Raw genomic sequence first — 25,646 nt, 5'->3', positions numbered from 1 at the left:
TGGGGCTTCTTCCTAAACTACAGGACTGAGCATGGATTCAAATTATGGACAAACATAAATACACACCTGACTCAGTTGCTGAGTGCACACAATTTGAATAGCGTGTTGTAAACAAAATTTTAATAGTTTTGATAAAGAAAGTGCACAGAGTGAGATATAGATCCTCTCACTAATTGAAAAAGACAAGACCCCAGTATTTGATCAAATACATCCATAGTCCCAAGAAAGAGTTTGCAGACCAAGATTTCTGTACTTACTGCTGATACAATATATAACCTTCATCTGATTTGCAAAATACATAAAGAACTGAGTGTAAGATGAAGTCCACACCACACTTTATGAGCAATGAACGCATCCTAATCCTGATTTTAAACATTTTTTTGCGACTGTAATTATCTGTTAGGTGTACCTGCTGCACATTACATTTGCTTCCAACACAACTCACCGTCTCAGGTTCACTATTTGTTCCACCTTGGACAACTATCAGTTTGCTTACAGTGTAGCTTACAAAGAGCAACCTACAAACCTTGTTCCCAAGATGCTGTAGCTGATTTGTTCAGAGCACTATCCACCAAGTGGCTATTAGAACAGGAACCAGTAGTACCACATCATGTGAGGTGGTCTTAATAAAAGGGAACACTGGGTCGTGAAAGTATATCGTGGAGTCAGTTAAACTTCAGGGATATATATGTGTCCACTTTGGAAGCATAAGTCACTTTCACCTGCTTTGGTGCAAATTAAAGTGACAGCAGTTGCACAGGAGGCTCAACAACAAAACCTCCAAAAAATAAAATAAAAAAGGAGAATGTCTTTGGAGCCATAGACCATTGTTACTTTTCTTGCCATTCTTGGTATTATGGGAAAGTACCTGCAACCCATTCACATTGCACAAGTGTTCCACTTCTTGCAGTAGGACATTTTCATTGGCGCCAGAAGCTTTTTGTGTCTCCCAGCACCGTCTCAAGAATAGGGAGTAAATACTGTACACAAGAACAGCTGGACAGGTCTGTAAAAGTGCATCAACCAAGCACCAAGACCCAAATCTGCTCTTTTGTACAAGGAGGAGCAGGAGGAGCTCTACCAGAACCCTACAAAATTCTTCAGTAACATGCACACATGTAACCTACTGTGTTAGCATACGGTGCCGTGTACATATTCGCACCGTGCAGTGAGCACTCCTGTGCACAGATCATAATAAAGGACCAAGAACCCTCATGCCGCCCTCACGGAGGCCGATTCTGATAGGCTGAGTAGAAACATGCACAAGTAGCCTGCTGCATGCATTTTATGTCTCCTCCTGTTTCTCATCACATAAAGCAGCAGATACCATGCCTTGTTGCTGGCTCAGTGCCCTTCTATGGTCATGTCCAGCTCTCCTTCACACTCCTGAGACTGTGCTGAGACACAAAACGTCTTGTGAAGGCATGTGCAGAAGTGCAATCCTGGAGGAGCAGGTCTGCTTGTGCAGACTGAATGGGCTGTAGGTATGGTCACATTGACACACTAGCCTAAAGCGAAAGTAGAGAGAAATTAGTCAGGAGGGAGAAGGAGAGAGCACTGATCTGTAGCCAACATGCACAAAACTTCCCTTTTTGGGAGTTGTGTTGTTTTTGCCTCTCCAGTGGACCAGAGCAGGGATAATGGACTCACAGTGATTTATACTTTGTAACTTGACACATTGATATCCCTGAAGTTTACCTTATATTGTGTTATACTGTGATCACCTGGTGTTCTTCATTTTTTGAACAAGTGTGTTTTTGGTATACTGTATATGAATATTTGAAAGACGATATCTGTTTGTGCATCCATTTAAAAATGTCATAGCACCATAATGAGTGACTGACAAGACAATGACACATCTAGGCATTAATTTAATTACTGTAACTGTAAGCATGCATGTATGTGCTTACCTGCAGCAGACCAGACACCTCTCCTTTCTGAAGCGGCATGGCAATGGAAGGAGTGAACGGCTTGCTTTCCTCTACTGGTTTGCCTTTCATGAAGTGTTTTCCTGCCTCATAGACGTCCACCACAATCATCTTTCCTTTAAACTCCACCCTTTTAGGTACCAGCACCTGCAAATCGGAGGACATCATAACTGACTTCACTGCAAAAAAATACACAAATAAAAAACACTTTAAGGCAAAAATTCTAACAACTCCATATTGCTAAAATTTCAAGGTAGAATTTAATGGATTCAAATTGTGTTGTTTGCCGCTTAGTCGCCTTCTGTGGAGTACATGGAAGATAACTAAAAGACTTTACTGTGGCTGACATAAAAAAGCAGACCTATATAACCGTCCACTCCACCAGATAATGTTCCCTGGTTCTTTACATCTGTCAACCTCCATATTGATTTAGCCAGTCCACGGCGTCACAATAAAAACCAACGACGACGACAGCGGAAAAAAACAAACAAACCCCCCCAACTGAGTGCTTTCAGTTCCATTTATGGAAGACCTCAAGGTCGACAAGTACAGGAACAGCTGGGCGCTAAACCAGAGGGAAGGATTTGCTGGTTTGTCTTATTATTTCACCATGGCAACTGCACATCTTAGCTGATCACAGCAGGAAGGAAAGGGAAAACAAAGAGTTATAATTACGGATTCATGTGGAAGGGAATTTGTTCTTAATGACTTATTCCTGTAAATAAAGACTGTATGAAAATACTTTTTCCTTCAAAGACAATTTCAAACTAGCTACAAAGTCAACAAGCTGATAATGATGTATGGTGTATGATTATCGTGCCGATTTACTCCCTTTCTTCGGCTCTTCTTTTCAGATTCAGTCGTTTTATGTAGTAAACACTAATTAAATGATTTGGTGTGCGTGCATTTTTGAAGGATGTCAGGCAGTTATAAAAACTTCTTAAATTCTAATCGCTGCAAAAGTGTGACTTTCTTTGTGAAGAAGGCATCATTTTTTATCAAGCTTTGTGAACACCATAGGAGAATAATAGCAGATGTAAATCCATCCACCTAGATGGTTTACATCTGACACTACACAATAACCTTTGAAAAAGTTGTTTGAGAACTTGTTAGCATATTATACATCATCAAAGATAAAGATGATGTACAAAATGAATAATGATGATAATAAGATGGCATGTCACTGATCCTTGTCCCTGCTATAAGTCCTTTGTTTAATCCTTTCCAAGGACAGATCAGAGTTTGGGTCATCAGCCTCAGACATGCTGGGAATTCAATGTCTTGTACACATTGGCTTCAGCAAAGCGCTGACGTGCCGACTCGGATCATCTGGTGGTCCGTCTAACCATTACACTACTCTGCAGGGCTTAGGCACTGACTGAGCAGAGAATAGCGTATGAACTGGAGGAGAGATTGTTACTGGTCTGATGGCAGAGGCACGCCTGCCTCAGTGTTAATCTGTCAGCCTTCATCCAGCTGGTAAAATATGATAGGAGACGGAGTGCTGGCCAAACAGACACAAAGCCAGCACGACGTCTGCCCAATCAACACACCTGCTGCTCAACACTCTGACCACAGAGAGAGGCTGTGTGTGTGCGTGTAAGTTACCAGCAGCCAGACTGTGAGTGGAGAGGTGAAACCGCAGGGCTGTGGAAGAGATAGCTGTCTTTGTGTGTGTGTGTAGGTGAGGGTCATTCGTTGCCCATTACATAGTGATTAAATGATGAAAGAGCTTGTCTGATTTCATTGGAAACCCCCTCTCCTGCTGCCTCACTCAGACACTAACACACACACACACACACACACACACACACACACACACACACAGGTGGGTTGGGTACCTATTACAGCCGTCAGGATAGATATCCATCTGATGGTGTCAAAGTGAAACTAGGCCATTTGTTCACTCTCACACCTCTCTCTTCCTTATTCCTCATTTCCTTCAGCCCGCACATCCTCCTCCTTTCCTTTCCTCTCAAACTCACTATTTCTTTTACAGTTCAACTACCTTAACTTCCCTTTCTCGTCATCCATTATTCCATCCATTTACACTTTTATTGCTACACAATCTTTTTAGAATAATTAGATCTGTATGGATCAATATGGTAAGAATTAAAGTGAGGCTGAACTCACAACATCTGTAATGTATAATGTGTATGAACTGGAGATCAGTGAGCTGCCTTAATGGTCCCATATAACGCTCCTTTTGGACAAGTTAATGTCTCCTGAATGTATCTGTTATGTTTCAGGTCACCACCTTTTGTTTTCTCTGCCATGTGTCTATTAACCTCTCTGTTTTAGACGGATTCCAAATGAAGCTGGTTGTAACTTTCAGTCTGTTGCCCATGACCCCTTTCATGCCCTTTTCCTGTGACTTACCTACTATTGCTATGAACACCTGGGTTAAAACAGAACCAATGTGTTTGCAGTGAGACTCATAAAAGTGAGCGTGTAAGAGGAAGAGCCGGTGCTTTATGAGCACTCGTTTCATAAACATCACCTAAGGCTACGTCCGTCGTTTTCTCTCCATTTTGGCCTCCCGTCCACACCGACACGGAAATGGTGGAAAATCACAGCTTTTGATGGAAAACGCAGCTTTTTGAAAACGCTCTCGAAAACGCGTACATTTGAAAACGGTGCTTTCGCGTCGCAGTGTGGACAGCGAAAACGGAGAGTTTCTAAAACAATGACGCATGTTAGTCATGTGATGCAGTCATGTGACCAATTAAACTAAGATAGCGGAGGGCATTATACAGCAGTTGTTTTGCTTGCTCTCAGTTTTAACAGCCCTATTAAATATTAATATCAGTCTGTGCATGCTCCAGATAGCTTTTCTTCAAATTCTTTAATTCTCACTCGCTTTTGCAACTTTGTAGTTTTGTGTTACTCGCAGCAACAACTCCACCTCATTGTTAATCCATTTAAAAAACTCTGTGCTTTTCCTCATCATTTTTCGGGAAAGCAAATAAGCGGCAGACAGAAATGTGGCACGTCGAATCTTCTTTCGTTTCACGCATGCGCAGGACTGGAACGTAAGCGTTTTCGGCCGTTTCAATGTGGACGCACAACTCTGTGAAAACGACTGAAAACGCTAGTGTGGATGCAGACAAAAACACCATTTTCAAATCTATCCGGGCTAGTGTGGCTGTAGCCTAAGTCAGCGGTCCCCAACCTTTTTTGCGCCACGGACCGGTTTATGCCCGACATTATTTTCCACGGACCAGCCTTTAAGGTGTCGCGGATAAATACAACAAAATAAAACTAGTACTGGTACCGAAAAAAAGAAGATTTATTCATAACACACGTGAAAAGACCCAGGAAAACCGAGTTAACGATAAAAACGATAACAAAATAACGCTGAAAACCGATAAAAACCCTGAAAACCGTACATTTCACACCTGAGCCTCAACTCTCGCGGCCCGGTACCAAACGACTCACGGACCGGTACTGGTCCGAGGCCCGGGGGTTGGGGACCGCTGGCCTAAGTGACAAAAAAGCTTGATTTTATCAAAGAATGTTGTAGTTACAAACTTATTAAATGGCTATTTTGCAGCAAAATTAGGGATCACTTTGTAAATGATGGGAAGCACGACATCCCACTACAAGTTACTGGCAGCTAATTAAACTGTAGTCTTACACGTGGGCTCTTACAGCTATAAAAATGCAAAAATTCTTCAGGAATGATTTGAAGAAGATGACTGATTTCCAGGTGTTCCCTTTCCCAGCATTCCCAGTCTAATTCATACCAAGCATCTGTTTGATGTGCTGAAAAGACAAGTGTGATTCATGGAGTGTGCACCTCACCACTTACGGGACTTATGGGACTATTGCCTGTGGAGTCTGTTTTAACAGCACTAGAGCGTCCCAAACTATTTTAGGCAAATGTTTAAAGTGTTTGCATGTTCAGCAGGAGTATGGATATTTCAACACAAGAGGGTCAGAGATTGTGCTTAAGTACGGTCAGCTGACACACATGCCAAGACATACACAAATCCAGGCACGCATTAAGGAGTGCGCACTCATGCAACGCACACATGAACCGAGTAACACTTGTAACTGAAGTTTATAGCCTACAGAAGAAAGTGCAAAGGAGGAGGAGAAGAGGGGAGGAGGGGGAAGTGGAAGGGAGGAAAAATTATTACCATCCTTTGCCCTCCCTGCTAATAAAAAGCATAACTTCAAACATGTTTCTGATGATGGTTAAAGCAGGAGGAAATTGATTTATTTGAAGATGTTTTAAAGTGGATTTTTCACAGGTTGAGAGGGTCTTTGAAGCCATGCAAAGGTATATGTGTGTGTGAGGTTGCAGGATGGAATGTTCATGTCTTTAGGGCTGACCTTAATGTTAGTACAGTTAAAAAAAAAAATAGTACTGCTGCTATCAGCCTCCAAATGCTGCCATGACCACCGCAGGGTGTATGTGTGTATTTGTGAGTGTGCTTGATATTACAACTAACCTAGTTTACTCAATACAAGCTCAAATATTTGACACCTAATGTGACTAGTCCTGAGACATGAAGAAGAGTTGGAAAAGTTTCACACTGAAAAAACATATTCGTTAAATTATTGATTAATTTGCCTTTCCGCTAGAGTTTTCTATGGAGGAAAGTGTATGTGGAGAGCATCTTAAGCATTATTGATGCATACAGTGCAAGAGCTTGGCTAAATGGTTCTTTAGCAGACAAGCTATTCATAAGTCTGTGCACTTTAAATATTACCACACTAAAATTCACACTTTTTATTTGGTAGAGAACAATTAAATTCAGCAAAGGCACAGCTCACAGTTATCCTCACTGGCTCCTTGAGATTGCATTTAAGAAATATATTTGATATATAAACGGTGAGAAACAAACACGATTTATGGATTCTGTGCTTGAGTCGTTGGTTAATGTATCTGGACAATAACCTTACCTGTTCGTAGTACTTGTTGTGAGCCACATAGTATTGGGAATCAAATGACTCCTCTGTCACCAACACATGCTGTCTCTCCCCTACCTGCACAGACAGAGGGAGGAAGAGTGAAAAGGAGAGAGAAAGAAGTTATCCAATGGATTTACTCAGACAAAAAGGAAAAATTGTACTATAATAAAGGTGGACATCAATTAACCACTCACAATAAACAAGCTGTAAAGCCATTTGATTTAAGCTCATCCAATAAAACTGTGCTAGTTTTGCTGAAAAAGAACACATTTACTGCTGCAGCGTACACATGCACAGCAGACGTTTATGAATGTCTGCCGTGCATAGATGCGTTGGCTATGGGGTTGCAGTTTTTGTTACATAGGCCGCGTTTCTTCTTCAGTTTTAATTAAAGCAAGCTTCCTCAGTCAAGCTTCTATTCACGGAGATCCAATATTCAATAAAAGCTTTGCTCTTTCACGTTTTTTTCAAGTTTTATGTTAGTGCCCGCTGTTCACCTTTTAATTAAAATCTCAAGGTTTCAGAGCCACTTCAGTTTTAGTGCTTTGCAAAGAGATGGCGAGCACTATTCAGTTCAGAAAACTGCATTTAAAAAAAAAAAAGAAGAAAAAAAAGTCTACACACGATGCAATTCAGATGCATACAGAAAACAGTCTATTCAGGACATCAGAAAATCAAATACTACAAGGTCTCCCCATCTGGCAATTTAGTGTCGGATGAAATGAGAGAAAGCACATTTTTGTGGAGGAATGTTGTTGACTCTCCGAAGGATTCATAGAAGAGTAGAATAACTTTTTTGAAAGTTCTACAGGAAAGAATAAAATCTATTTATGACTAGTTTTCTTACCAAAAAGGGGGAAGCGTTTCCACATTTGAACAAGAATCAATTCATCACAGTTTCTGTGCTTCATGACTATATATACGCCCGTACATTTCCTAAACGGCTAATTCATTTTAAACATAATTTAACAGGTATAAATTATGCATTAATACTTCCCTTCATCTCTGACGTAACTTTGGCCAGTATCACCTTTAGGGTCATCTTCTTGGACAGCCGTGACTAAAAGTGACCAATGGATCAGTAGCTCCACTTGTGTTAAATCCTTGTATTTTCACTCTTCTCTTTATGGTAGACTTGATTAATGCGCACATGCATCACCTGGCATGCAGCCTGTTTCAGTTGCTCCTTTTTCTCCATATTTGAACTTTTAATTATTTTCTTTGTCTTTTACTTAGTATTAGATTGTTTGTTTTCATAGTTTTCTCATACATAATTTCCTGCCTCCTGGAGATTTTTCATGACCTTGTTGTGAAGAGGTTTTTCTATATCATGACTGATCACCACACACGCGTCTTGAGGATTTCCAGGCCGGTTTATGTTGCCAAACACAGCACAATGTACCAAACTGTGGATGTCCTAATGTTCACACCGTCTCTCAGATGGATTTGTTTTCTTTTTGCAGGCTAAGACAACTTGCACTGATATCTGCTTCGACTTGGGGTTCACAGAAGTACTTTTTAAAAGCCAACATGAGAGTTTAAACCGAAGCCAGGCTTTGATCTTCTAATTAATGAAAAAACAATAATGAAAAAAGTAGCCATACTTTTTAATTTAACAGTTTTGAGTAAACTGTCCATTTCATTTGAGCCCATGAAAACAGGCTGACAGCATTCAGGGCTTAAAGCAACACTGTGCAACTTCAACTGTGAGAAAAGTGTCACCATTTAAACATTTTTGGACCTAACTGCATTTGAAAATGTTTCAAATTCAGGTGTCCTGTGGGTAGCATTTGCATTTTAACTCTGTCAGTGATGAGACCTTTACTCAGAGTATGCTGACTGATCATTTCCTTAGCAAAATGTCAGAGCCTTAGAAGTCATGGCTCTGACATATCGCCCAAGGTATTTCCATTTTTGCAGACGTCCATATTCTGCGCTCTCTTCTTCCTTTTTTTTTTTTTTTCCATGTTTACCCTTTTTCTTACATCCCTCTCTACTGTCTCTGGGCTGTCTCTTTGTTTTCAGCCACTTCCTCTCATCATTGACTGACTCTCACAGAGAACACCTGCAGAGGATGAGACAGACTCAAAAAGCAATCAAATAAATTGTTTTTATTTGAAGGGTTTTATTTTCAGGGGGAGAAGTGGGTAAAAAAAAAAACATAAGACCATTATTACTGGACAGCAAGCACTCAATTGTTGCCTTTCTTAGTGCACTTAAACTGAAAACAAAATATTTTTCCAGGAAGATAAAAAATACCTTTTATTTAGTCATAGTCAAATTCTCCTTTCCCCTTCAAGTACATTACAAAATTATAAATATAAAATTTATGTGGAAATGTATGCACACATACTAATGTTGCCTGAGTGCATCTAAAAAAGAAAGTATTGTTGAAAAAGTTATTTTTTGTAATTTAATTGATAAAAATGTAATTTTCATGGAGTCTAAGTGCATATGTCAAACTTCTCTTTAATTTTAATTTTGATTGAACCCTGGTATCTTTAATTCAGCTTTTCAACACATTACTGCTCAAACAGTAAAATACTGTGTAGCTTAATTTAGCTCTGTACATGCAAACACAATCTTGGGGAAGACTGCAAACTTGACAGTGGCCCAGATGACCATCATCAACACCATCTAGAAGGAAGGCGAGCCACAGAAGGTCATTTCAAAAAAGGCTGACTGTTCACAGTGCTGCATGGAAAACTAAGTGGTAGAGGAAAGTGTGGCAGGAAAAAGTGCACACACAAGCAACAGGGATGACCGTAGCCTTAAGAGGACTGTCAAGAAAAGTCGATTCAAGAACACGGGGAATGAAGCCACAGATGGGTAGGAATGTGGCTAAACTGTCACATTACCAATGTCAAGCCACCCCTGAACCAGAGACAACGTCAAAAGTGTCTAAGTACTGAACTGCTGCTCAGTGGTCCTTTTTAGATGAAAGTAACATTTTAAGTCAAGGAAATCAAGGTCCTATAAATAGTCTTAAGGTCCTACGGCAGGATAATTCAAGCTAGTGTGAAGTTTATTCATTCTGTACTGATTTAGGGTCCCATGTGGTCATCTTCTAATGGTGGTGAAGGTTTACCCACTATGTATGATCAAGTCAAAAAGTCAATGTTGCAACCTACTGGAGGTTTCAGAGCATTTCATGCATTCTTTCGCTGACAAGCTTCATAGAGATGCTGATATCTTTTCCAGCAGGACTCAACACTTTCTCACAGTACCAAAACTGCTGACCAACTTTTACTGTACTTGATTGACCTTTATATTTACCATTTTGAATTAAATAAAAAATAAATAATGTAAATATTGTAAGGAGTAGTTCCAAAGTAGTTCTCCAGTTATAACAGTTTATGCATGCATTTGTTTTGGCTTGTTTTTTCCTCTCATATCTGCGTATGTATGTGTATTTAGATTTGTATTTACTCCATCTGTTGAAGAACGTCACAGCTTTACAAAGAAGGACTGAATGTCTTTACACAGCATGATGGTTTTTTATTTCACCATCCAGAGAGCAACATCCCAGGATACACCGAAGATCCAGTAAAGATTTGCGGGATCATGTGTTTAATTGATAATTAATCCACATCATAACAAGAACAAGGAGATGACTGTGGCTTTGAATTTTAATCACCATTTTTATCTGTGCCACTAAACATCATCCAAATGATTTTGCTGCTGTCGTTTTCATTTTGAGCAGGAAGACTAATCCGGGCGAGAAGCAGTCGGTGCATGTTGCAGTGGGATACGTAACGTCATTCAGACATAGGTTAGTATTACATTCATGCCCGTCACAGCTTCATTCAGACATTCCCACAATGATGCAACAAACCACTATTACAGAATTATTTAATACGTGCAAGATTTCACAGCACAGCAGCTGATATTTAATGCATTGGGTTAGAGTTTTCTTCGCATGGGGACTACATTTTAATACTTAAAGCAGTCAACTAATAAAAAAAGCAGCTCAAGTATATAAATCACTGATCCCTGTCGTCGTGTTCAAATGTCTGCAATTATTTTTTCAGTTATTTACGACATTACGAGTGTACTGTAACTACTGTTACACCATGTGTGTAAATGCATGCACCTCTTTCAATTTGGAGAAGGTTGCTGACGGACTGTGATGTTGTGTGGTGCTGCAGGTATGCAATAAAGAAAGTGACAAAAAAAAAAAAAAAACTTTGTCAGAAACAGTATTGTAGTTTCTTCTTTTGAGTCGTAAACCTGAACATCCGCCTTTGGTTTGTTCTGAAATGTTGAAAAGCTCAGTTTGTGTGGAGAAGAATCCTGAACACCACTGTTGAGCAGTGGCTTGTAGACTTACAAACACAACGCTAAATGCCGTTCTAGCAACCATTGTACATTTTATCACAACAGTCTTGCACAGACGCACTCATTTTTACCTCAACTATCCTCTGCACTCATTATCCATCCATATGATTCTTATATACACACACAGTTTATCACACAAACACATACATAAACATACACAATACATAAACGTTGCTCAACTATGACATACGCACAAAGTGGCACACACACGGCTTTTTTGTAGCTACTTGTAGAAAGATAGTTTGTTTTGTTGGCTGCTGAACAATCGCTGTGGGGTGTGATTTAACAGGGCTAAAGAAAGAAGCTCTGATCTTTAGGAGGTTCTCTTTGATTCTTGAAAGATGAAGGGAAAAATCGCCCCTGTTGGTCTGGGTATTTTGTTTTAGCCTCAAAGTAAAAAACAATATAAAAGAGACTCAAATTTTTAAGTGTTGGCCATGAAACAGAGGGGATTATGGGTGGTTTTGGTTTAATGATTGCAGGGACAAATGTAAAATCAAATCAAGTTATACAAATAAACTGTTCTACACAAGGCATAATTACTTTAGACAGAGTAATAGCTTACAAATGATGAAGACACAAGGAATAGACGCAAGAAAGGTTGGAAAACAAATGAAAAAAGGATCAACATTGAAGAAATTTAGTCAAACTAAGCTAAAACAGAATAGCCTGGGAGCAGATATCAGATCTTTGTCCCAGTCAAAGCCTCTACAAGCTGGTCCAGGTCAATAACTTCACACACATACACACCAGCACCAGCAGTTTCTTCACCAAGTCAATAAACCTTCCTAACACTCTGTTCGGGCAATGCACTTGACTGTTTTTACAGCAGATTCAAATTGCATTGTGCTTGTTTCTCTGAGCCCTTCAGAACTGCAACAATATAAAGTATATAAGAAGAAATGTGTGGTTTGCTAGCCTGTGGAAACTATCACTGTTTTACCTACCTCCAGCAAGTAAAGGAAAGTGAGATCAACCATAATCTGACAGCTGAATTTACAGTTTGATAATGCATGACTCCAAATAAGCAGTGATTATGTATAATTAAGTAATGACTACTGAATATTTTAGGGGGGGGAAATAGAGAAGTTAGCTTAGAAAACAATGCAACAGTTCTGGTTAATCTTAAATATGTCAAACTCTGATTACACACAAATTAAAGCATACACAGAAAAGGAAACGAAGCAATCAATGTCTTTAAGCTTTCAGGGAGGAACTACACTTTGAGAAAACATGTTGGAAATTTCAGTGGTAAAATTAAGTGAAAAGTTCTTTTATAGCTTTTAAAGGAAGTTTGAAAGTCCTTCAGATCTGCCCAGATCTACACACAAACACTCCTGCTAGTAAGAAAAACGGACCATGAATGCATGAATAACTCTTTTAAAGGTGGTTGTGTGTGAAGATTTTTCTGTTTGACGGAAACAGAAAAAATAAATAAATTAAAACCTGGTGCTTGTTAATCCAAAGTAGTCTCCATCCACCTGCCTGAAACTTCAGTGCCTACATGTACATTGGTGGGAACATAGTTTGCAACTGTAAATGTGAAAATCCATTACGGTGGAATTCATTCTTTTAACACAAAATACACAATAACGCCATAATGCAGATTAAATCATACAAAGGGAAACTTCTCATGCTTTTGAGATTATGCATATGATACACAAAAATTATCCTGTGACATTGTCTCTTACAAAACAAGTTCACGGTGACATTTAAAGTGCTTATTGGCTTTTTTTCTTTTAAGTATTTTTCAAGGATTTCAATATTTTGGTGACTATAGATTAGAAATATCCCTGCTGTTGTGAGGTTTTAACTTATACGGATGTTTATACAGACCTGATGAGAGTATTTAATTACACAATTTGGGGCGGGGGACTAAAATGCTGTCTGGAAATTTAAAACCTCCCTTTTTCCCTGGATATTTCAGTAAATCATTTGCTGATTTAATAAAACATATACAATAGAGTCAAAGCTGAAGGAAAAATCAGTGTTTGTGCTTATTTTCTACTTGGAACCTTGAGTATCAGTGAACCATTGACCGAGCCATATAATAGTCAAGACTGAAAAACAGCTTGGAACAAGTTGAAGAGCTGGAATACAGCAGAATAGTAACTCTTCAATGACATGCCCATTGTAGAGTCTTTACTTTACAATGCAAAGCTCCTTGAAAGCGACTGTTATTATATGCAGGTACTATATAAATAAATAAAAATTGCATTTGAAGGTTGTCTATGGAAGAATAATGACGGATTAATAGGAGACAGAAGTATAATGGAAAATCTGTAACAGTTCAGGTTTGGAGTTAGCCACACTAGTTGTAATGGTAAAGGTTAGGGTAAAGAGCTTTGCGGAAAAAATACGTCAATGAGGATCATCACAAATACAGAAAGGGGAGTGTGGATGTGTATGAAGGCCTAGATATCTCCTGGATCATAACAAACTCTCACAATACACACAGGACAAAAGTAGTCACAATAACAACTTGTCCAGCAAAGCACTTTATAAACAGAGTCTAACCCAAGCTCCACTGTTATCATCTTCAATGCCCTGTACCAACACAGAGCAGAGCAGCTATCTGAACGTTACCCCAACAGAGGTCGATTATCTTGTTAATAATTTCACCTCCTCACTACGTACGACTCTGGATACTGTAGCTCCTGTGAAAACTAAGGTCTCTAATCAGAAGTACCTGACTCCGTGGTATAATTCTCAAACACGTAGCCTAAAGCAGATGACTCGTAATCTGGAGAGGAAATGGCGTGTCACAAATTTAGAGGATCATCATTTAGCCTGGAGAAATAGTTTGCTGCTTTATAAGAAAGCCCTCCGCAAAGCCAGAACATCTTACTATTCATCACTGATTGAAGAAAATAAGAACAACCCCAGGTTTCTCTTCAGCACTGTAGCCAGGCTAACAAACAGTCAGAGCTCTTTTGAGCCAACCATCCCTTTAATGTTAACTAGTAATGACTTCATGAACTTCTTCACAAATAAAATTCTTATCATTAGAGAAAAAATTACCAATAATCATCCCACAGATCTAATATTATCTACAGCTACTCTTAGTACCACTGATGTTCATTTACACTCTTTTTCTCCAACTGATCTTTCTGAGTTAATTTCAATAATTACTTCCTCCAAACCATCAACGTGTCTTTTAGACCCCATTCCTACAAAACTGCTCAAAGAAGTCCTGCCATTAATTAATGCTTCAATCTTAGATATGATCAACCTATCTCTAATAATCGGCTATGTACCACAGGCCTTCAAGCTGGCTGTAGTTAAACCTGGCCTCTGACAGTGGACTCATCTCTGTGCTTGTCCTGCTAGACCTTAGTGCAGCATTTGATGCTGTCGACCATAATATCCCATTAGAGCGATTAGAACATGCTGTAGGTATTACAGGTACTGCACTGCAGTGGTTTGTATCATATCTATCTCATAGACTCCAATTTGTGCATGTAAATGGAGAGTCCTCTTCACGCACTGAGGTTAATTATGGAGTTCCACAGGGTTCAGTGCTAGGACCAATTCTGTTTACATTATACATGCTTCCCTTAGGCAGCATCATTAGAAGACATAGCATACATTTTCACTGCTATGCAGATGACACTCAGCTCTATCTGTCCATGAAGCCAGATAACACACACCAATTAGTTAAACTGCAGGAATGTCTTAAAGACATAAAGACCTGGATGGCCGCTAATTTTCTGCTTCTTAATTCAGATAAAACTGAGGTTATTGTACTCGGCCCTGAAAATCTTAGACATATGGTATCTAACCAGATTCTTACTCTGGATGGCATTACCTTGGCCTCCAGTAACGCTGTGAGGAACCTTGGAGTCATTTTTGACCAGGACATGTTCTTCAACGCACATATTAAACAAATATGTAAGACTGCTTTCTTCCATTTTCGCAACATCTTTAAAGTTAGAAATATCCTGTCTCAGAGTGACGCTGAAAAACTAGTTCACGCATTTATTACTTCCAGGCTGGACGACTGTAATTCATTATTATCAGGATATCCAAAAAACTCACTGAAAAGTCTTCAGCTAATCCAAAATGCTGCAGCAAGAGTGCTGACAGGGACTAGAAAGAGAGAGCATATTTCTCCTGTTTTGGCTTCCCTTCATTGGCTTCCTGTTAAATCCAGAATTGAATTCAAAATCCTGCTCCTCACATACAAGGTCTTAAATAATCAGGCCCCATCTTATCTTAATGACCTTGTAGTGCCATATCACCCTATTAGAGCACTTCGCTCTCGCACTGCAGGCTTACTTGTTGTTCCTAGAGTATTTAAAAGTAGAATGGGAGGCAGAGCCTTCAGTTTTCAGGCCCCTCTTCTGTGGAACCAGCTTCCAGTTTGGATTCAGGAGACAGACACTATCTCTACTTTCAAGATTAGGCTTAAAACTTTCCTTTTTGCTAAAGCATATAGTTAGGGCTGGACCAGGTGACCCTGAATCCTCCCTTAGTTATGCTGCAATAGACGTAGGCTGCCGGGGGATTCCCATGATGCATTGAGTTTTTCCTTTCCAGTCACCTTTCTCACTCACTATGTATTAATAGACCTCTCTGCATTGAATTATATCTGTTATTAACCTCTGTCTCTCTTCCATAGCATGTCTTTTATCCTTTCTTCCTTCTCTCACCCCAACCGGTCGCAGCAGATGGCTGCCCCTCCCTGAGCCTGGTTCTGCCAGAGGTTTCTTCCTGTTAAAAGGGAGTTTTTCCTTCCCACTGTCGCCAAAGTGCTTGCTCATAGGGGGTCATATGATTGTTGCGTTTTTCTCTGTATCTATGAAGCGCCTTGAGGCGACTTTTGTTGTGATTTGGCGCTATATAAATAAAATTGAATTGAATTTACAGAGAAAGGCTCTTTAGACAGCTTAATATTCTTGTTGATTAACTTTGTTTGTTTGCCTTAAGGCTCTGAATCAGACCCGTAAAGTGTTCTTGGCCTTGTAATGTCCACTGTCCTCTCTCAGAGCTAAGGGAAGTGTTGGCAGTTTTTACCCAAGCAGAATGCTTCATGTCTGCATCAAATCTACAAGCCCCCTCCAGGTCCTCTCCAGCACTCACAGAACTCATCAGACCAAAGCTCTCTCATGCATGTGAATACAATTAAAAAAAGAGACTTTAATAACATTGAGCTGGTGATTCAAAGGAAACAACTGTTAAACAGAAGGGAATAAAAAAAATAATTTTTTAGCAAGAAGACTAAAACCCACAATAAAGGAAATGTGCAAAATTAGTAGAACTAGTACAACCCCAATTCCAAAAATGTTATTAAAAAAATAGAATTCAATGATTTACAGATCTGGTAAACCCATATCTAGTTCACAGTAGAACATAAAAATCAAGTATTTAAACAGACAATTTAGTATTTCATTAAAAAGTATTTGCTAATTTTAAATTTGATGCCAGCAACACGTCTCAGGAAAGCTGCGATGGGAACGATAAAGGCTGGAAAAATAAGTGGTACTAAAAAGAAACAGGTTGAGGAACATTTTATAACTAATTTGGTTAATTGGCAACGGGTCAGAAACATGAGGAGATCTAAATCAGAGATTAGATTAGAAATCTCCGTATGCTGACAAGGCTAAACGTCAGCGCAGGATGCCTGTAATCTTCAGGCGACACTGCTTGAAAAACAGGCATGGCTCTGTCATGGAAGTGCATGGGGGTCAGGAACGCTTCCGGAAATCGTTGTCTGATCACAGTTCAATGTCCCATCCACAAATGCAGGATACATTTCAAAAGCACTGCAAAGGCAAATTGGAAAAGTGTTCTGTGGACAGACAAATTGAGATGTTAAATTCTCTTTTAGAAAACATGAATGTTGCATCCTTGAGACTAAAGAGGCAAAAGGACCATCCGGCCTGCTGTCAGCGCAGAGTTCTCCAATGGTTTTAGAATAACACATGCTCCCTTCAGAGAATATCTTTTTCAGGGAAGGCCTCATCCTAAATCGCATACTCCTGCCATTACAACATCATGGCTTCATAGTAGAAGAGTCCAGGTGAAGTACTGGCATGCCTGGAGAATATACCCTCTACTGGTTCAACACATGGACCACCTAGGGGAGATTTTTTACTAGGTAAAAATCCAGAAACTGATGTTATATGATCGATAACATACACAAGTCTGCAACTGCTAGCATTCCCTAACTGAATGATTGAATTCTGCCACGTGTATGGGTCTGAACACATATGCATAACTGTGTGTGACTGTGTGAACATCGTTTTTGCGCCACAAAATCCAGCCAAGACTGTTGAGCAGCTTGAATCCTATATCAGATGAGAATGTGACAACATTTCTCTCCCAAAAGTTCAGCAACTGGTCTGCACAGTTCAGAGACTTTTATGCACTGTTGTTAAAAGAAGAGGGGTTACTACACAATTGTTAATATGTGTGCAAATTTAAAAAGTGTTAGTGTTTGAACTTTGAATGCTACAAAATGCTGGTTACGCTTGCACCAAGAACACAGACTTTCCAAGCCTGAAGGACGGCATCCTTGCTGTTCTCCCATATAACAAAGCAAAGTTCTTTATAGTTTTCTTGAATGCTGAGGTCATAATATGTCTTGTGTCAAACAAGGACTTTCAAGAAGTTTCACAGAGTCTTTACTAAAGAATTGAAAGCATGCGAAGGTTAGAGCAAAATCATCACAATAACAATGAACAGGTTTGGTATTCAGTGTCAGTTTTGGTAACATGTTCCAAAACATTCTCACAGTACTTCTAAATTGACAAAAAAAAAAAAAACAACCTCAAAGGGAAACCTTGTACAAAGCACCTACCTTTTAAACCCTATTTAATGAGCTATTTTATTCTGTGTTTACGTAAAATGGAATGTCTGCCTGCATTTGATTTAAATGCCCAAAAGTGAGCATACAAGAAAACTCCATACACCAAACATCAACAACCAAAGTCCTATAATAAAGCTTTTCTATCAACGCAAAAACACAACAATCACAAAGTGCTGGGCTCCATTGCAAATAATAATGTCCTTCATTCTGAGCAGCAGACTTGAAATCTGCTCTTAACAATAACTTCTGCAACTAACACATCGTCGGGTTACATGATTAAACTATTTGATTCCAAAACCTTTCATTTTACTTCTTGTGAAAACAATTAATGCTCGTGTTACTGCTGATCGCACCAGTTTATTAAACATTCTTTACCCTTACAAAAGGTTTAAGTCACATTCCTAGCCGGCCCCAAAATACTGATTCTGCTTAATACTTAATATTGCCTGTAGGCACTGTGGTACCTCTCCTTGATCTTAATTTGAACCAAAGATGTCAATGTTGGATTCGTCACTCTTTAAGACCTGTTCCAGAGTCACACCTCAGCCTTTTCTGGCCGCTTCCCCTCTTTAAGAATGGCTTCTCGACAGCTGTCCTCCTATTGAGAGCACTTCTGTTGAAGCTTCAGCAAATGGTGGGTCAACTGGATCACTTGAAGGGCCTGATGCATCTCTTGGGTCTTTTTTATTACAATGTGTTTTTATTAGTTCTTGAAAATAGGAGAAGCGACCCAAGACTTTTGCATAGCGCTGCATATTTACACCTTTTATTTTCACTAATGCTGACGTTACCCTTGAACTAAGGACGGTATCTACCACTGACATAAAATTCTTTATAGCAGAAAGTTCCTACAGTCATAACTGTGGGTTAAGTGAAAAGACTGGATGTTTTAGCATCTAGAAGGCATTTGCTCAAAGCTTTACAAGCTTTAATTATTTTGTTGGAATAAGTTGGAATAACATTTCTCGTTTATTACAATTGTTTTTTGAAAAAGAGACGTTGACCTCGATGAGACTTTCTAAATACATATCGTTTGCTAAACAGTTTCTAAAAACAAAGGGAAAAAAAGCCAAATAAGAATGATTACACAGTGCAGTCTTTTACCGTTACAGTTAATTTATTCGAATTATTGCTCTTATGGAACATGTCCCATAAAGCTGCTGTATTCCTTTTAACCTCATGAATGTGTACCCCGGTCCTACTTGCACTCTATAATCTAGAACGTACAGACGACATATAGTTTTCTGGCAAAGTTTCACAAAAAACTTACAAACATGAGCAACTGATTGCCTCATCAGTTTCAGCCATTTGAAAAGAAAAGACAGCCAAGTCCGCCACCAGCGTGACAGATCTAGTTTGTCAGACGAGAGACAGATAGATGTATGTCTCACTACACATAAACACGCAGGCCTGTGACAGTAGCCCGTAGGCTGTTTAGTGTCTCAGATGCTGGAATGAATCACATCAAAACAGAGACGTGGCAGAAGACACAGGAGGAAAGCCTCTGAAACATCAGTTGCTAAAATCCATGGCATCACAGACACAGAACTCACAAACTGCTGAAAACACATATACTTGGTCATGCTAGAGGAAAGATTAACGTGTCGTGTCTTAGAAAATGATGTGAACGAAATACACAGAAAGAAATCACACAGCACAAGAGCTGTAGGTGGATGTGGTCTCGAGTTTATCACGTCCTTCAATATTTTATTTTCTCTTAGTTTAATTAAGTTTAAATAACAGAAATATTAACTGCTTTGCTCCATGCACCTGCATGCATTTATTTATTCATTTTTTTACATGAGATACTGCAGACATCCACTCCTCACAAACTGTCACCAGCACCCTTTGACCTACACCGATTTGATCTAAAAGGTTTCAGACAGAAGACTGGCCATGTATTTCTTTCCTGTCCCAGAAAAGTAACAACTAACCTCAACTCGCTCCTGACCACAGCGATTGTAAATGTTCCATCCTTCATTTATTCAGCCCCTTATTGTCAGGCTTATTAGACAGAGTATGTGTGTCTGTGTACATGTATGTTTATGTAGGGATGTAGGCTGCAAAGTCCTCTTGGCATTACAGCATCTGTGCGTCTGAAACTGTGTGTGTGTCTGTGTGTATGCAACTGTAGCATCAATCAGAGCTCAGCTGCGATTGTCAGGCTGATTGTCTGTTATGTCCCTGTGGGCCTGGAGGCCTTGGTGTGTGTAATTCATGTATTTATGTGAATATGTAACAGACACGGGAGGAGACGGAGAAATAGAGAGAGTAAGACAGAGTTCACATGTAAGGCATACATCTATACATCAACATTAATCTATAATAGCAGCCGAGGCTAATGCCTTGGCAATAGCGGTACCATTATGATTATCACTGGAGGCCACACCAGGAGACACAACAAATAATCGCACATGCACTGGCCTATCTAGTGCAAATGTCGGATTGCTGTTCAAGGCTAGCCCTCCAGTCATCATATTAGGATGAGGGAAAGTATGTGATAAGGGAGAAAGAAAATCATGAGCTACAAGGCCATCCTGGTGGCTCTGTGGGATAAGGTGAGGATAGTCCTAATGCCTCACTGGGTTAAAAGCTGGATCATGACCTTGATGCATATTCCTTTCTTTTCTTGTTGCTTTTTTTTTTTTAAACGTGATTTTTTTACCAACTGCACAAATCCAAAAATACTGATAAAAGACTTTAAATTTGGTGAGAAGTGATAAGACAATCCACTGGGAATAAATGTGTAGAAGTAGGTCATTTAAGGCATTTATTGTATCCATCTATCCAGGTTCTAATCCCAAGGCCCTTTCCCAAACCACTGTAATGGTTGGCGAGTGACTTGACATTGAAAACAGGGATTGATAATACCTTCAGTAAATCTTGTTTTTGAAAAGTATATGATGGTCTATTTTTATTCATGTTTATGCATTAAATAACATGTTGGTGTGACATTAATTCTACTTTATGTTTGCTTGGTAGGCAGTAGTTTGAGGATTTTCAGATTTATCTTTCATTTGTTTAAAAGATCGTTTTGTACTTCCCACTGGAGATCAAAGACAAACAATGGAATTTTTGCCACTAGATGAAGCCAACAAATTTGCAACTGTAGTGTAGCATTTTAACAAGTTTGTTGGAAGGAATACTCTGAATACTATATAAATATACAATTTCTTTAAAAAAGAAAACTGTGCTTAATCTTATTACCAAGTTTTCTTTTCTGTTTCGCTGAATTTAAATCTTTCCCAACAATACTCCTTCACAAACAGAAGCGTTCCCGTCAACCAATATCAAGGAAGCTGCAGCTGTTGCTCAGCACGGAGTAGGTTTTGTGTATAATTGTGCGCATCTTTAATTTCCCTCACTTATGCACATAGAACGCAGACACGGGGTTTAAATGTGTGCTGTATAGGGTTGCTTGCTCTTGGAATCTCAACATTTTGATTTCCTTCATGAGCTAAAAATTTTGCATGCATGTGTGTGTGTGAGTCTTCCTGATTCAGCACGCTTGCGTCCTCTTCATCTGTCCCACTGATGGTATATTCTGAAGTGCACCAATGATGGACTGTGAAGTACTTTGTTTTTTTTCCTTTCAACGAGTCACTCAGGTACCAAGGACAAAAATACAACAGATGTCCTGAACAAGGAAATGTGGAGAGGAGGACGCAAGACTGAAGGTTTTTATTTTCTTTATGCAATCCATTTGTTTTCGCAGGCTTATTGTCAAATGTACTTTTATACTTTTTGATAAACCCCCCCCCCCCCCAAAAAAAAAACCAGATGAGTGATAGAAGTCTTTGGGAATCTGTTGTTGTTAAGAGCGTCTTTAAGAACACACGTGTGCTGCTAATTTGTAACAATGTTAGCATTTATCTATTTCTTAGTGAATAGTAGTAAATCACAGAAAAGTGGGAGTCATTTCTGCTTATAATAGGTTCAGTCTGTAGATATGTCAGGCAATTAAAAGAAGTTCATACACTAATTAAAATGAGGAATCAGAACATAGAAAAACTGAAAATGCAGTAGGAAAAGTAAAATCAAAGCACTCTAGTCCACCTGTGCAAATGTGGTGCACATTAAAAACTGCAGACACTCAATACAAGCACAGCCCTATTTTTGCTGGTAAGTCTAAACCATCAAAGTGTATAGATGTATATGTAGGTAGCCTGAGTGGAAAGCGCAAATCAATAAATGAATAAATAAATAAAGACAGGCTGCTTAGTGGCCACAGGGTCAAAAGTTGACAAACTGGATATGTATGTGCTTGCTAGCCGTTAGCACATGGACTATGTGAGAGTCGTGATTTGAAGGTTGGAATATGTCACTGTTTTTGACTCAAAAAGATTAACGAGAGCAACCTGAGATGATATACCTGCAAAATGACTAAAAATTCCTTCCACACTATGCAAGAATTGAGGGCCAGAAACTAGAAGGATATCTGACCCAGAAAGAAGGGGTGACTTTTCTTGAAAACATCAGGAAGATGTCTCCCAAACCGAATGACTCTGAACAGACACTCCAAATGAAAAGTCTTCAGATGGTGACAAAGGGATTTCGATTAAATCACAGAGAGGGGAACCCGTCATTTTAGAGTATTCTGCTTTTTGCAAGCTGATCTATGAATTCATTTACTTTGTTATTTGGCAGCCAGAGTCCCAATAAGAAGTGACACAAACAGTCAATGAAGCATTTATACTTGCTGACCAATTATGCAGTTGCCAACTATAGCATGCTTTGTATTTCAAGTGAATAAAAAGACATTTTAAAGAGCCAGATGAGTGTCGATGGAAAGTGAGAATAAATTAAATTATTTATCGTTTGAAACACTGAGGGCCAAAATTAGCAAACACACACACACACACACACACACACACACACACACACACACGACAGATTGTAACATAATTAAGGTTCAAAATGCTCTGAATGGACATTTATGTTCTTTAATGACTTTGCTTTAATATCATCTATCAGATGGTCTTACTGTTCATTAACATTTAGAACTAAATAACACAATTGTTTTTCCCCTCTCTGATGGATGTAAAATTGAATAATGTAGTAATTATAAAATATATATACTCTGATGTTCACAACTAGAAGAAAGTGAATACATAATTAGCAGATGTGTTCAACAACAACAACATGTTAGTAACTATGAATTCATTAATTCTGTCAAAATATCTGAAAAAAAGTCTTTATCTATTGTCAAACATGGAATTATTTATTTAATTCTTCCAATTCAAAGAAAGAAAGAAAGTTTACATTTTACAGGATGGTCTCTTGTTATTTGCCTAGTAGTCCAAAAAAAAAACCCAACTTCAAAATATTCAGTTTGCTATCATGCTTGATCAAAAAAAATTGTTGGGTTTAAAGGGGGGGAAATCAATTATAAATAAAATGGTTGCAAATTAATGTTGTGTGGCTTGTCTAAACTTGTCATAGAAATCATTAAAAATAAAGTCAAAATCCTCATCAGTAAACGTCAGATTGCCTTCAGCAAGATGAGACTTGAATAAGAAAATGGCTCACAAAGGGGGCAATATTAGCACTTCAATGGTGTTGATTGATTTATGGCAGGGGGGTCAGGTTGAACTGGCTCTGTGAGCACATGCACACATGGGCGCACACACACATATACACCCAGACATAATGAGCATTAATCAAAGGCAGCAAGTAGCAATCAGAGTGAGATTTAAGAGGCTAGTGTGCTCGCACACAGCTGTGCCATTCAAACCAAAAGTCATGAAAAGACAGACAAAAAGTCCAATCCCTCAGCATTCAACCAAAACCAGTAAGATAAACACATAGCTAATACCCAGGATACACTCATAAGAGTGCTCTTGTTCATACGAAACCACTTCAAACAAGCACGCTAAGCATGATGCAAAGTGTCTGTGATTAAAGCAAAAACACTTTATGAGCTCAGCCTTTACATGGTCACTGAGATGTGTGAACTGAGAGGAGGTAAAATGGCATGTGTAAGCACTGATGTTTAAAAAAAATCAATATCCTTCAGTATTTATGACCAAGGAAACAATATGTGATAGCAAATAAAATAGTGAGTTTATGATTGAGATAGATAACATTAGGTAATGTAAGTGCAAGTCTTGTGTGCAGGCAAGCCATCTTTGAGTGAAAGTACAAATAAAGGAATAACCTTAGTGGCTATAGATGAATTCAAATATGCCTTAACTCGGGGGTGTTCCATTCTGGGTATGAATGTGCATTTTTAAAGGGCTGGTTTTGCCGACACTGATCTGTTGTCCAAAAAGGGGTTACACCAACAAATATATCTGGATTATACATGTGTTGCTTTAAATCTATTTTCATACAGGGTTAGGGGGTTAGGACTGCTTTGTGTGAGCGGAATACACAAAAAAACCCTGATTACTTCAGCATGTCTCTTGTTACTGTGCATTTGTATTCCAGCAGATGCCAGACCCTTCTGTGGCATATGGCTGAGTGACAGGGCTCAAAAACGGCCTGTGTGTGTGTGTGTGTGTGTGTGTCCATGTATAGACAAATTCAGGCTCTGAATAGACTAAGATATGATTGCTTGAATGTAGAGCGTGTATATTAAGCACTTCGAAACAAATTGGCTCACACACTCACAAGCACCTGTATGCTTGGCGTGGTGGGCTTCACTAATTTGACACTCAGCAGATGCTTGAAGCTACTGTACTCATTAACACAAACCCATATTCACAAAACGGATGTAAATGTATGAGGAAGTGTTAAAAAAAACAACCCTTGCATAATGCAAATGCACAGACATTACACAAAGATCTGCATAGAAATGTGCATGTGCATATGAAATGAAGCAGAGTGCTGGAAATTATTTTTATGCATATAAAGGTGGTAACACTTTAATTGCCTTGCACTTTGCAACAAATAATTAATAGAACAATAAGAGAATTAGTGAGTCCTATTGTGGCACTCCAACTCTCTAATCTTAGACTTGAGGTAGTCGGTAGGTCCTGATCTGCTCTGAAGCCTTCAGTTTGATCTCCGGAAACAAGCCTGTTCAACTGCAGCGTAAGAGACTGACTGGAAAACCAGCTGAATCACACAAAGGACCACCAAAGCAGCAAATGAGCCAGTGAACCATCCAGCAGGGAAATACAAGATGGGAAGGGTTGTGCAAGCTGGTTACCAACTACTGAAAATGAAGAAATGTGTGTGTTCCTGTCTAGCTATCTTTGTGAGGACCAAAATTTGCATTCTACTATACTTGTGAGAACCAACAGTCACTTATGAAGACACACTCACTGGTTCTCACAAGTTTGAAGGCCTTTTTGAGGCTCAAAGTGTGGTTTTAGTGTCAGGGTTACAATTAGGTTATGGTTAGGTTCAGGGTCAGGGTTAGGCATTCATTTTTGATGGTTAGGGTCAGGGTAAGGGGCATTATGTCAATGAAGGTCCTCACTAAGATAGCTGAACGGGCTTGTGTGTGTGTTTTCATGTCTCAGCAGCTACTGTAAGAGTTAAATCAATATTTCTATGTTTCTATATTTAAGGGAACACAAGTATATTGGACGCACTATAAAATAAAAGTTTTTGTCTTGCCAACTATCATTTTATCACCTTTTACAGAACTGGCAAATTTCATCCAACTACTAACAGCTTTTCAGTATGTGTTAGATTTAGCG

The 25,646-nt window shown here is 39.0% G+C and overlaps 1 protein-coding gene across 1 annotated transcript in view; it reads right to left on the bottom strand.

The window, feature by feature from the left end:
- The window catches only part of cdkal1 (CDK5 regulatory subunit associated protein 1-like 1), a 258,575-nt gene that overhangs the window by 12,921 nt on the left and 220,008 nt on the right, over nucleotides 1-25,646 (bottom strand). Inside the window, exons 13-14 of the mRNA XM_014410796.3 lie at nucleotides 6,840-6,923; nucleotides 1,911-2,075 (exon numbers count right to left, since the gene is read on the bottom strand). Coding sequence (XP_014266282.2) covers nucleotides 1,911-2,075; nucleotides 6,840-6,923 — 249 coding nt within the window. The remainder of the gene's footprint in view (nucleotides 1-1,910; nucleotides 2,076-6,839; nucleotides 6,924-25,646) is intronic.

Source organism: Maylandia zebra, linkage group LG11, assembly GCF_041146795.1.
Source record: "Maylandia zebra isolate NMK-2024a linkage group LG11, Mzebra_GT3a, whole genome shotgun sequence".
NCBI lineage: Eukaryota > Metazoa > Chordata > Actinopteri > Cichliformes > Cichlidae > Maylandia > Maylandia zebra.
The sequence above is the reverse complement of the archived record's forward strand: the minus strand, read 5'-3'. Positions and strand labels throughout refer to the sequence as shown.